Here is a 13,322-nt window from a genome sequence, read left to right on the forward strand (position 1 = left end):
TATTTATTGTCCTTTCTTGACAAATTATTCAGTGATACAATAAAAATTAAAAATTTATATAAAGTATAATTAATAAATAATAAAAAAATATATTAATAAAAATAATTATTATATAATAAATAATTATAAATTTAAATTCAAATAACTAAATAATTTACCTTAAATATTTATTATATAATAAATAATTATAAATTTAAATTCAAATAACTAAATAATTTACTTAAAATTTTAAAAATTAAAAATTATGAAATTTAAAATATATAATGATGTAAAATAAACAAAAATATAAATATAAATAATTTATATATAAAAAATTATTATATTAAAATTTAATTTAATTTTTAAATTATTATATCAGTATATTTTTATGGTATAAAATAATTACTTCAAAAAAAAAAAAAAAAGTGCCATTCAAAATCAAATCTAAATCTTACTAAACATATCCGTACGTTTTTACCCTAAACGCTTCAGCCGCCGCCAGTTCTCAAACTTCGGCATCTCTTCTTCTTCTTCTTCGTTACCCAAGCTTCACAGTCACCGACCGCCGCCGTAGCAGCTCCCCTCGCTGCCGCTGCCGTCGCCGCCACAGCATTCGATCTCCAATTTTTTTTTTTAGAAACCCTCGACTCCGCGGTTCTTTTCACAGAGTCGAGCTGGGTAGAGTTGGGTTTGTTTTGCTAGTTATTGTTTGGTAATTCTTGGAGATTCTAACGTGGAGCCAGACGGACAAGGTTTTTGGAACGAATTAAGCAATGAAGGTGAAAGTGATTTCCCGCTCCACAGAGGAATTCACACGCGAACGCAGCCAGGACCTTCAGGTATTCTCCTTTTCACCATGAATGTAGTTTATCTTAATTATAATGTAATTTTGGGATTGATTATGCTTTTTCTCTTTTCAAACAGAGGGTTTTCCGAAATTTCGATCCATCCCTTCGATCCCAAGAGAAAGCTGTGGAGTATGTTCGTGCCCTAAATGCTGCTAAGTTAGATAAGGTGCCTTTATATCCTTCTCAATACACACACACACACACACACACATATATATATATATATATATGGTGTATTTTTGCAGCATATAGTAATTGAATTAAAGAAATTAGATAATGAAACTGTTGCCTTTGTTGAAAGATATTTGCACGGCCCTTCATTGGTGCAATGGACGGCCATATTGATGCAGTTTCGTGTATGGCTAAGAACCCCAATCATTTGAAGGGAATTTTTTCGGGTTCCATGGATGGAGGTCTAGTCTTTTCTTCCTGTTTCTTACTATGAGTTCTCTATTTGTTGTTTATGTTTATTTAAATGTGATTGATTGATAACACACAGAATGTAAGATTTATTGACGAGCTTGAAAGTTTTTGAGGTATATTTTTGGAGGCACAATGTCTGAAGTAATGCTACTTTTGTGTCATTTTCAGATATTCGACTTTGGGACTTGGCAACAAGGTAATCACTAATTTACCTTTGATAAGCGACTGTTCTTGTAATTCATCTATTGGGTTTTGTAGCAAGTGATTTTTTGATTGTTTTCTTTGATCTGCATTGTCTATGATATTCAAGAAGAACAAAGTCCAATGTTTGGCTGAAAATTTTTGATATCTTAAGTTGTCTATGCACTTAAACAAATTTTTGTTACGTCTTTAGGAGGACAGTATGCCAGTTTCCTGGTCACCAAGGTGCAGTGCGAGGTCTTACAGCATCGACAGATGGGAGAGTTCTTGTGTCATGTGGGACTGATTCCACGTGAGGCCAAATATCAACTTTATGGTTGCTTTTGGGTATGTAAGATCCATGGAGTCTATTGACACTTTATTCTAATGATATACACCTTGATGTTTCAGTGTTCGGCTGTGGAATGTACCCATTCCTACTCTTATGGAATTTGAATCTGATGATTCATTGGGTGATGGAAGCAAGGTTGTTTTTCCTTTATTATTTGGTTTGATCTTTCCTGTTAAACATTTTATAATCTACATTGTCTGAACAATTGTTTATTCAACTTGTATTTCTCACAGCCACTTGCCGTCTATGTTTGGAAAAATGCCTTCTGGTAAGTTCCTTGTGCTTTTGCTTGTGATGTACATGTCATATATTGTCATATGATTATCAATATTAAAAACTTAACTGTTTTTTTTGTTCTAATTTTTTTTGTGAAATTAATGTTTCTCTTTTCCTTGTATTTTTTCCTTCAGGGGTGTGGATCACCAATGGGAAGGTGATCTTTTTGCAACAGCTGGAGCTCAAGTAGATATATGGAACCACAACAGGTTCTCTTCAACTTCTTTCAAAATTTTTTGATTGTTTTTGTGAAGTGCTAAAGTTTTCAATGCGTATTTCGCCCTTCAATCAGATCTCAGCCTGTTAACAGCTTTGAATGGGGCCACGACACAGTTATATCTGTACGGTTTAATCCTGGGGAGCCAAACATATTGGCAACTTCTGGCAGGTATGCTGTTCAATTGAACCTAGGAATTGATTATCAAGTAATTCTGGATATGGTGATGATCGATATTCATATTTGATTCTACTATATACTTGATGATCTCATATAGATGTTTCTATAATAACATGCTTAGGAGTAGCTTTTATTGTAGTTGAGATCACTTTTATCTCCGAGCTAATTATATTTACATGGACTGAATTTCAAATCACATTATATGAGTTAAACATCTTAAATTCATCTTTTTCAATTGTTGTTTGCAGTGATCGAAGTATTACCATATATGATTTGCGATTATCATCTCCCGCAAGAAAAATAATCATGAGGGTGAGTGATAACTTTAGTTTTAGTATGTGTGAAGATACCATTTTAAATTCCATATGCTAATTTATTCATATTCTGACAACTATAATGCTATTTGTGTCTCTAATGTCTCTGTACGTGTTAGCAATGTGCTTGCCTTCTGTGTATTGTGGAGGTAGTGTCGAAGGAAATTGATGCTATTGGCTAAACACTAAAAAATCATTAAGCTTCTTTACCTCAAAATAGTTTCTAACATTTTGTTGATCATATATATAAGGAATATCCAACTTTTCGCATTCTTATTAAATAGTATTTTAGATGTCAATATCGTTATTTAATTAATTTCAGTTTTGAGAAGATTGCAATTGCTCGTGACATGTGTATGATTTGGTAAACTTGGAGAATGCACCCGCAGCTTGCCTATGTGATTTTAGCTTCTTCCTGATGTTGAATCTTTGATCATAGTTGGAGGAAAGTATCCCCTTAAGTGACATTATCTGCATACTCAGAAGCCACAAATAACTGTTAGCTTTTCATAGAGTTAATATCATTTTTAGAAACTGGAGTTTTCAATGGAAGATTCTTTTTTTGAGATGTACATAACATATTATCACAGAAGTATCCTATAGTATTAAATCCTTTATATATAGAATACAGATTGCCTTTTTGCCTGTTACCATTTTGAATGTTGCTTGTTGAAACTGTAAATGGGGCAAGTTGAGACTAGCTATGAGGTTAGGTTGTAAATATATGATTGCTCTCCTGCTTGGATATATATTTCGTTATGATAATGTCATTTCAATCTGTAAATGCCTTTTACTTGTTTCTTTATTTTTCCACAGACAAAAACTAATTCTATTGCATGGAATCCAATGGAGCCAATGAACTTCACAGCTGTAAGTGAAAACTGCAACTAATATTTTGAATGCTCAAATTTTACTGCGACTTTACCAAATCATATGTAATTGTCACCCATGAAAATTGAAGGCCTGTTATCTTTAATTGTTAGTTGATATAATCTCTCCTATAGAGAAACACTACTACAAGAAAAATTCTAAATGTGCTTTAACAATGTAGAAGTCATCTTCATTGATTGTGGAATTTGTAAATAAAACGACATGCTTCAAGTGCCTTGCTGATTAAATTGTAGCATATCATACTAATTTAGGCAAATGAAGACACCAATTGTTATAGCTACGATGCTCGGAAATTGAATGAGGCGAAGTGTGTGCATCAAGACCATGTATCTGCAGTGTGAGTCCTTTTTCTTGCAAATCTGATCTATTCATGTTTCAACTCAAGAATTTTAAAGTATGTAAGTTGGTTTGTTATTATTGTTTACATTTTGCAGTATGGATATTGATTACTCACCAACCGGTCGAGAATTTGTAACGGGATCTTATGATAGAACTGTGAGTTTTCCATCCATCTCATCCATCTGTTTCCCTATGGTAATATCACATTTTCCCTCTTGCATTCATGACATTACTGCTTTGCAATTTTCAGGTAAGAATATTCTCGTATAATGGTGGCCATAGCCGAGAAATATATCATACCAAGAGAATGCAAAGGTCAATATTTAGAAGCAGTTCTGTGTATACATACATACATGCATATATATATGTGTGTGTGTGTGTGTGTGTGACATGAACACAATTGCATTAGCGTCTAATTAATTGAAGAAATCTGTTTACACATTCCATCGAGAAGTTTTTAATTCGATTTTTCATCTTCAGGGTTTTCTCTGTCAAGTTTAGCTGTGATGCAAGTTATGTTATTTCTGGGAGCGACGATACCAACCTTAGACTATGGAAAGCCAAGGCATCCGAGCAACTGGGAGTTGTATGGATCTCTTCTTCTTTGTTACCCCTTTTTTATTCAAATTTCTTGCTATCTGTGTGACACAAGTGTTATGTCAAACCTCTTTTGATGAAAAATATTTGCAAATGAAAATAATGAATGCCGTTTGATCATTGAGCTTCAAGATTAAAACAGATGTTGCACTAATATCATTTCCTCACTCTTTTCTTTCTTTCTTTTTATTTATTAATTGATTTATTTATACCTAAACAAGCATGAGTAAAATTTCCCCATGTTTTCAAAAGCAATCGTGAGTCGCATAGATTTGATGCAAATGAATCTTCCATATTTGCTGCTGCAGCTTTTGCCAAGAGAACGTAAGAAGCACGAATATTTGGAGGCTGTGAAGAATCGTTACAAGCATCTTCCTGAGGTTAAGCGCATAGTCAGGTGCGTACGTCGTACTTGTATATTTTCAGATGGTGTATGGACGACCTAATTCGATTAACCTATTATTTATTTCCAATCCTTGAATTGATTTGAATTGAATGCACCCCTCCTCTTGTCAATATTCCAAGTCATGAACTCTGCTGCATCCTTATTTGTCTTTCAGGCACAGACACTTGCCGAAAGCAATATATAAAGCAGCTTCTCTGAGGCGCATCATGACTGATGCTGAACGAAAGAAATATGAGAGGAGGAAAGCTCATAGTGCCCCTGGGAGTATGCTCAAGGAGCCATTGCGAAAAAGAAGAATCATCAAAGAAGTCGAATGATTTGGGTCTTTTCTCTTCCTCGGTAATTTCAAGTTTTGCCGGCTATCTACTACATAAATATATATATATACACACACAATTTTCAGATAGTGCAAAGCATGCATGCAATGGCTACAGGCAGGTTTTAGGATGTGAGAATAGGCTTGTTGTAGAAAGAAGAGTTTGTTTTGTCTTATCATAATCTGACGTATAAATTTTGTTTAATTTTCCGGCCTTACTGTGGTTATCTTTGGGGTATGGTTTCTTTGGTTTGGATTCATTTTTGTGAGACATGAAATTTTCGAAGCTTTGGTAGCAGTGAATTTAGGGGTCCTTTGTTTATTTCTCCTTGTTCTGATAGTTTTGTTTCAGTAAATTTAGTGGCATTCTTAAGCAAGATGTTTTTCCTTTTTGATCATTTGCCTTCATGTTATTATTATTATTACTTTCTTTGTATGGTCAATTTTTAGCCTAATTTGAGGGTTTAAGACAACTGACAAGTGTTTTATTATTATTATTACTATTACTATTGTTATTATATTTATTAAAATAAAATTCGTTTCGAAGTTTTTTCCTCCTGCGCTTATTTAGATTTTGGTCGTGTTTGTCTATTTCCCGAGACTTCATTTACAGTTTTGATTTTCTCTTGCTGATGGTAGTGTGGGCTCGTGGTGATGGAGATTAGTAGAATTGCTTGGTATTTTTGTTGATATTTGCTGATTGAGGTGAATATCGGGTGATGGAATTGCCGGGGGCTTTTTGTCTGGTGTTGTATGCCGATGCTGCGGCTTTAAAGCAATGCTCACAAAGTGTTCGATCCTTTGCCTCTGTAGATTTTTCATTCCTGCAGGATTTAAACTTAATAAAATTGGTGAAATTATGAAAGTTAAAGTGAAAGTGATATCTTATTCTTAAACCTTCAATGCATTTTATTTTACATAGCTTAGTCATGTTTGAATTGATTGTGATTGATCTTAATGATGTTTTGTTAGGACTTATTTAACAATTTCTTGTGATTTTGATCTGGTGCAATAATTTGTAATTGAATAGCTAACTATAGTACATTTAACTTGAATAATTCAGTTTCATATTTCATTTGTTTATGGAAGAACTCATAAGATGACATCCTTTCAATGACAAGAACACCGAACAAGACCAAATATCCAATAGATTGTCATTTAAAAGTTGTAATAATTCATATTATTAGCACAAATTGTTGATGCTTGTTTGGTTGTTAATTAAAACTAATTTAAAATAAAATAAAAATTTAAATTTTTATTTAAATAATATTTTATAAAAAAAATACTCCGTCCAGTCATAAAATATAGGATTGTTTTTGCATTATTATACTTAATGTTAAAAATATCTTTATATTTATATAATTAACTTTACAAATATCATTGTATTTATATTATAAAAAATTAATAAAAATATTTTTATAATTATATACTTTCGAACTAGACTGAGATAGTAATATTTTTATTGAAAATTCACGAGCAAACACACTAAACACTTAAGGGCATATACAATAGCTAAGTGTAGAAGCCTTCTTCTCCCTAGCATGTACAATCGTTTGGAATAAAAAAGCTTACAATGGTTTTATATACTTTCTTCGCCCAAAAAAATATCTTAATTGAAAGTAGCTATAACGTAGAATGTAAAAACTAAAATACCTTTACTTTTTGAATGATTTTAAAAAGTAGGTTAGAATAATAATTATGATTAGTTTGGAAAAACAAGAATAATTTTGTTATAAAGTGGAGACCACGATTACTAAATAAAAAAACAAGACAATTGTTTTGGGACAGACGAAAATGGATAAACAAGACAACCTTATTAGGACGGAGGGAAAATTGATAAACAAGACAACTTTATTGGGACGGAGGGAGTATGTCTCACAGCTTGAAAGCTGTTTGGCCTGCACCAAGCAAATTGGATGTTGCAACACTTTTTTTTCCTTCTAAACATTAACTATTGTGTGTGTTTTTTAGGCAGACACAAGAGTTGAGCCGTTGCTCGGTCAACTTCAATGTATGGATAAGCCGGTGTTAGGTCATTTGAAATTGATTAGAAGTTAAATAGATCGAATAGACTACTTATGTCAACAATGTTCACATTCTTTTTCGAAAATCTTACAGAAAGAACTTTAGAGTTACCCTAGAGTAATTTAAGAATGGAAAGTCTCTCAGAATGCGCGCTGGAAGGACTCGTGTTGACCTGTGAGATCAGTCTACGATTCTAACACGCGCAACTTTACGTGGCTTACGGGCTGGGGTGTTGCAGAGGCATTCTCTTTCCTCCATCTAGACAAAACTTACGCACCGGCCTAACTTTTGCAATTGAAATTTCGATACAAAATCGATTGGACCTGGTATAGTCTACGATTTTGACACGTCCGACTTTACGTGGCTTGCGGGCTCGGGCGTCAACAGAGACATTTTCTTTCCTTCATCTAGACAAAACTTACACACGGCTTAATTTTTGTAATTGAAATTTTGATACCAAATTGATTGGACCTGATGCAGGCAACCTACTCCGCCACCCGCCGACCTACTCTATTTTTTCTTCTTCTCCAAGCAACGGCTGCCGACCTGCCTCCGCTGTTCTGCGGTGTCTTCCATCACAATCATGTTGGTGCTAAGAGTTTTTCATAAAATAATTTTTAAGACCACGATGGAGACAAAGTGTCGCGGTAATGTCTCGAATTATAGTTGATCTCATAGAAAAATTTCGTGACACAATATTGTCTCGAAGGTTTTTTCGAGACAATATTCCGAGATAATTTAGCATTTTTGTGGTAGTGTGAATGTTTTATAGAAGTGAATTGATGGGCAATTTATTTATTTTCTTCTTATTATTATTTTTTAATTTTGTTGGATAATTTTAATGAAATTAGGATTTAATACAGATAGTTTTGCTGGCTTGTATTTCCTTCTCTTCTTCTACATAAACACGGTTGCGATTACACACGGCCGTGTTGTGTTTAGACAAAATTCCAATGGAAGAGATGAATTACAAAACTATTGTATTAAAAATATTTTTTTATATTTATATAATTTTTTATACAAATATCATTGTATTAATATTATCAGACACTGATAGAAATATCCTGTCATTTTTCCTTAATTTAATATGAACTACATTTTCATATGCAAAAAGTAAACAAAACCTTTAAAGATGGACGGAGGTAGTATATAATTTTATCTTTTAAAAAATAATATACTTTTATTTTTATAAAAGTGATATATAATTTTATTTTGAATAGTGATATGTAATTTTACCTTTTCAAAAAATAATATATAATTTATTTTCTTAAAAGTGATATATAATATTATAAATTATATATTGTTTTTAGTTATAATATAAAAACAAATTAAAGTTATAGTGTAATTTATAAATGTAAAAAATTATATAAAATAACTCCCTCCGTCCCATATAAAATGTCCACATTTTCTATTTTACTTCGTCCAATTTAATTTGTCCTAACTTTTTTTGAAAACATAATTATATAATCAAATTAAAACTCACAATTTATAAACTTTTTAATCTTAATCTAATCTATAATTATTTTTATTGTACAATAATTATTTTTACTAATATATTTTTAATTATATACTAATTATAATTTACCTACATAGACAATTTACATGAGACAAGTATAAAGGATACTTATATAGTAAATATATTTTTTAAAATAAAAATAAAAATTTTTGTTTAAAATAAAATTACCATAGACCTGCTACATTTTTACTGCACTATGTAAAAATGAAATAATAGATTAAAGATATGGCCTGACCAAGCCACTCCTATGGAGCAAACAAGCCCCAAGTAAATTGAATTAAATTTGACCACCTCTTTTTTATTTTTATATTATATTAAATATCAATTTCACATCTAACACTTCTCCTGTACTTATTTTCTTTGGCAAAAAAATACTCCTTCAGTCCCAGAACTATAATCTTAATTGTATTGGACACGAGATTTAAAAAATATCGATATTATATTGATAGTAGATAAAAATTATAGGTAAAAAATATTTTTGCCCTTACGAGTATATTAGTGTAAAAAATAGTGACAATTCTATAATAATAACAAAAAAGTAAAGATAATTATATAGTGATATGATTATTTATAAAAATAAGACTATTATATTGAGACAGAAAGAGTATTCTTTTTGCAAAAGTTGTTATCTATGTCATTTGGGCGCGCATGACATTCACACCACTCGCGGCCAAAAGATAAATTGCAAATATATAGAATATATTTTGCCAACAAGATAAACGCAAGACATAAGTGATAACGAGGTATATATAGTGATATTTTTTTGCAATTTTCTCCATCAAACAATCCTTCCAATTTACTATTTCAAAACCTAAACCCCAAATCCAAATCACCAAACCAACACAAGCATAACCCAAGAATTCACACAATATATATACATATATATACATATAGAGAGAGAGAGAGAGAGAGATGATAAAGTCTGTTAAATTTAAAAGTATTGATGGCACAACAAGTCCATGAGGATGACGACCCACAGAAACAGAGATATAGCACAGCTTTTTCCGTCATAATCATTAATTATTGTTGGAAGAAAAAGAAGTAAATATGGATTGATTATTCAAAACTGTAGAACTCACCCGTCCAATTCCAGAAAGTAAATTCGCTTAAGACAGGCACGAGTATGCCAGAGTCTTCTCCTCACTCAGCTCTTGTGCTGTCAAATCCAATTTCTTCCTCGAAAACTCATCGATCGACAGCCCTGAATTCCGATACTCACCATTACAAATATGTATCCATGATACACGATGATTATTTGTTCATTTCCTAATTAATCAAACTCACCTTGGACGATGCTCCATTCTCCGTTTTTGCAAGTGACCGGGAAAGAGTAGATCAGCCCAGACGGAACATTGTACGAACCATCCGAGTATACACCCATAGAAACCCAAGTGCCCTGGTAAAAAGTTTATCACAGCTATTTGAATTTAGAGCCACCAGAAATGACTATATACAGAACTTCTAAACGAATCGAGTAGCTCGCGAGCCAAGCTCGACTCGGCTCGTTTATAGAGATAAACGAGCCAAGCTCGAGCTCGAAAGTTATTTCTTTTATAAACAAGTCGAGCTCGAACTCGGCTCGCAAGTAGCTCAATTGAGCTCGTTAATGATGATAATAAACAAGCCAAGCTCGAGCTCGAAAGTTATTTCTTTTATAAACAAGTCGAGCTCGAACTCGGCTCGCAAGTAGCTCAATTGAGCTCGTTAATGATGATATATACTACCTGCGTCCGACTCGGTCCATTTATTTTTTGCGTGTTGATCTTTGAATATTAATTATTATGTGAAAACGTAATACAAATTAAGAGAAAATGACAAAAATACTTTTATATTAGTGTCTTATAAGTATAAAATTTAATATATTTAATTATTATATTAAAAAATATATAGAATATGTATAAAATTCAAGCCGAGCTCGAGTTTGAGCCTTACAACCCGAGCTCGAGCCACTATTTTGGTTCGAATTCTTAACGAGCCGAGTTCGAGCTTGTATTTGAGCCTAATGAGCCGAGCCGAGCTCGAGCCACTATTTTGGCTCAAATTCTTAACAAGCCGAGCCTGTACTGTTAACAAGCTCGAGTCGAGCTCGAACAACCGATACTCGAGCTCGCTCGACTCGTTTAACAGCTCCAACTACATACGATTGATTGCAAATCAATTTGGAAATAATCGGTAAAAAGAACCGGCTACCTCTGGAGTTCCAAGAACCCAATCACGAATGTGGTCGCAAGCAGAGCTAGCAGCTGAAAGTGCACTAGACAATTTTCTAGCTTTGATAATCGCAGCGCCACGCTGTTGGACGATAGTTATGAATTCCGAAGTCAACCTATGGAAAAAAGGCCGGCATATCAAGGAGAGTATCTAGAAAGAAAAATTCCGAGGCGAATGTGGAAATATGGCAATGTGATGGGATTAAAAATTTAGGTCAAACTTCTATACCATTCATCGTCGGCTACAAGTCCGCGGACAGTCTTCTCTCCCTCTGCGGTTTTCACAGTGGCGTGGTTGACATCGGGATACTGTGTTGAGGAATGATTTCCCCAGATAATGACATTCTTAACGTCAGACACCTGAACTTTCAGTCTCTCTGAAATCTGTCCAAGGGCCCTGTTGTGGTCCAATCTAGTTAAGCAAGTAATGTTCTTCTCGGGGATTGACGGGGCGAATTCTTTCAAAATCAATGCATTGGTGTTGGCAGGATTTGCAACAACCAAAACCTGAGAAACAATGAAAGATCAGAAACATTAACCTAATTCATAATATCCTTTAAACATTATGTTAGAAGGTATCGACTTAGAAGGTATCGACAAAGAAACAATACCTTGCAGTTAGCAGCAGCATGCTTCTCGAGTGCAGAAGCTTGGGACTTGTAAATGGAGACATTCTTGGACATCACATCTTTCCTTTCCATGCCCTCTTTCCTCGGGAATCCACCAACCATTACAGCAATGTTAACACCCTTGCAGGCTTCCACAGCATCAGTTGTGGCAACAACACCTAATTCAAACAAAAGAATGCAAAAATTAGAAAAAACTTTCCGGTCTATCTTCAATCAAGAGAAAAATTCAAACGAGAATTTGTCATCTAGGCAACCCTTAAGAAGAGGATATGCTGCATCAATCAATTCCATTTTCACTCCCTCGAGCGCTTCCGCAGCAGGTGGAATATCAAGCATGTGGAGGATAACAGGCTGGTCTGCACCCAACATGACTCCCCTGGCAATCATAGGAACAAGGGCATATCCTATCTGTCCTATCCAACAAAAAAATCATAACAATGTCAATTCCTTGCATGAGAGTCATGATACATCGAAGGAAAAATAGAAGTAACAAATGAACAAAGCATGAAAGCTGATCGTTAATTAGAAACAAAACAAAAAAGAACTCGCCTGGAAAAACCCACTGATGTATCCAAAACTAAAATTGTAAACGACAAATCAGTACAACTTAAGGTCATTTCCAACTCGAGTATAGAATACCCAAACAAAACAAACATTTCTGCAACCAGAGTCACATATAAAGCTAGAAACCTTTAGAGTCCGTATTGTACTGCTTCATATGTCTTCACTAAGCAGTATAATGCAAAACAAAACGGGATCTAACAGCCTTGCACATCAACTTACCCAGAATCCATTCAACGAAATCAAAGGCGAGGGTATACTAGAGCGGAAAATCGATTCACTTCTTGTTTAAATAAAAAACCACAGACATATTCAAATTCAATTAAACATCACTCTTCCATATAAAATTATTCCAAAACACCGCATCTCAGGCTTTAACTCCAATTTCTCCACAAGTATAATAAAGATCAACGATAAATTCACACCAATTAATCGCAAATATTCAAGATCTAGCTCGTTCCTATCCAAACCACAAAGCGATCTACCGATGAGCAAATCAATCAAACATCTCGGAAATATAATTAATTAATTAAATCGAATAACAGATCTACAAATGAACTGAAAAGAAAAATCAGTACCAGCGGCGCCGGTGACGAGAACGCGAACTGGTTCCTTAGCCATTTCTTCACAGCAAATCTCCGATCTGAAAAAAACGAAGAGAATCTCGAGAGTTCAGACGCAGTATGGACTTCTTGCTGCGACAAAGTGTGATGATATATATCAGTAAAGCATGCTTCTGACCTTAGAAGGGTAATTTCGACATTTCCTTGTAAGACCAATACGGCGTCGTTTAGGTCGTTACTTGACCCGTGATTTCTGACGTCTGTGCCACACATTTGAACCTGTTGCATAATATAAAAATGAATAAATATTATATTAAGCCATTAAATAAATCTCATTTAATTTTCTACGAAATTTTGGGTTTATTTTTTCTTTTATCAAAAATTATTTTTAATTTGATTAATTGACCCTATGTTTATTTGTAATATAATTGGCAAGGGAAGAAGAATCTTGTCGTGGGATGCCAAAATACCCCAAACGAAATAATGGATAAAAATAATAA

The 13,322-nt window shown here is 33.6% G+C and overlaps 2 protein-coding genes and 1 long non-coding RNA gene across 4 annotated transcripts; 1 reads left to right on the top strand and 2 right to left on the bottom strand.

Moving 5' to 3' along the window:
• Positions 1-484: 484 nt before the first annotated feature.
• On the top strand, positions 485-6,270 carry LOC127249399 (uncharacterized). Of its 2 annotated transcripts, XM_051272174.1 has the most exons (18): positions 485-818; positions 904-993; positions 1,129-1,240; positions 1,419-1,446; positions 1,645-1,743; positions 1,842-1,917; positions 2,016-2,050; positions 2,193-2,267; positions 2,351-2,446; positions 2,704-2,767; positions 3,586-3,639; positions 3,912-3,997; positions 4,095-4,155; positions 4,250-4,314; positions 4,480-4,585; positions 4,905-4,993; positions 5,157-5,341; positions 5,958-6,270. In XM_051272174.1, the coding sequence occupies exons 1-17, from the start codon at positions 753-755 to the stop codon at positions 5,317-5,319; spliced, it is 1,365 nt and encodes a 454-aa protein (XP_051128131.1). In that variant the 5' UTR covers positions 485-752; the 3' UTR covers positions 5,320-5,341; positions 5,958-6,270. The 2 variants fall into 2 exon arrangements, with proteins under 2 accessions (XP_051128131.1, XP_051128130.1); XM_051272173.1 differs by lacking the exon at positions 5,958-6,270 and having other exon boundaries at positions 486-818; positions 5,157-5,711.
• On the bottom strand, positions 4,259-5,142 carry LOC127249403 (uncharacterized). The gene is made up of 2 exons (XR_007838307.1): positions 4,809-5,142; positions 4,259-4,637 (listed from the first exon to the last, which is right to left on the bottom strand). It is a non-coding gene; the product is annotated as an uncharacterized LOC127249403 (long non-coding RNA).
• A 3,502-nt stretch (positions 6,271-9,772) lies between the features above and the next one.
• Positions 9,773-12,977, bottom strand: LOC127249400 (malate dehydrogenase). Its single transcript, XM_051272175.1, has 7 exons — positions 12,838-12,977; positions 11,953-12,111; positions 11,681-11,856; positions 11,299-11,576; positions 11,050-11,185; positions 10,144-10,255; positions 9,773-10,060 (listed from the first exon to the last, which is right to left on the bottom strand). The coding sequence occupies exons 1-7, from the start codon at positions 12,878-12,880 to the stop codon at positions 9,966-9,968; spliced, it is 999 nt and encodes a 332-aa protein (XP_051128132.1). The 5' UTR covers positions 12,881-12,977; the 3' UTR covers positions 9,773-9,965.
• Between the last annotated feature and the right edge of the window lie 345 nt (positions 12,978-13,322).

The sequence above is a fragment of the Andrographis paniculata genome, unplaced genomic scaffold (genome assembly GCF_009805555.1).
Source record: "Andrographis paniculata isolate CXL003 unplaced genomic scaffold, ASM980555v1 Contig35END, whole genome shotgun sequence".
Classification (NCBI taxonomy): domain Eukaryota; kingdom Viridiplantae; phylum Streptophyta; class Magnoliopsida; order Lamiales; family Acanthaceae; genus Andrographis; species Andrographis paniculata.

Coding starts and splice junctions, on each gene's coding strand:
- LOC127249399 (XM_051272174.1), top strand. CDS start 753: ATGAAGGTGAAAGTGATTTCCCGCTCCACAGAGGAATTCACACGCGAA. Junction 1,744..1,841: donor TCATGTGGGACTGATTCCAC/GTGAGGCCAAAT, acceptor TTGATGTTTCAG/TGTTCGGCTGTGGAATGTAC. Junction 3,998..4,094: donor CAAGACCATGTATCTGCAGT/GTGAGTCCTTTT, acceptor TACATTTTGCAG/TATGGATATTGATTACTCAC.
- LOC127249400 (XM_051272175.1), bottom strand. CDS start 12,880: ATGGCTAAGGAACCAGTTCGCGTTCTCGTCACCGGCGCCGCTG. Junction 11,857..11,952: donor AGCATATCCTCTTCTTAAGG/GTTGCCTAGATG, acceptor TGTTTGAATTAG/GTGTTGTTGCCACAACTGAT. Junction 11,577..11,680: donor ATGCTGCTGCTAACTGCAAG/GTATTGTTTCTT, acceptor ATTGTTTCTCAG/GTTTTGGTTGTTGCAAATCC.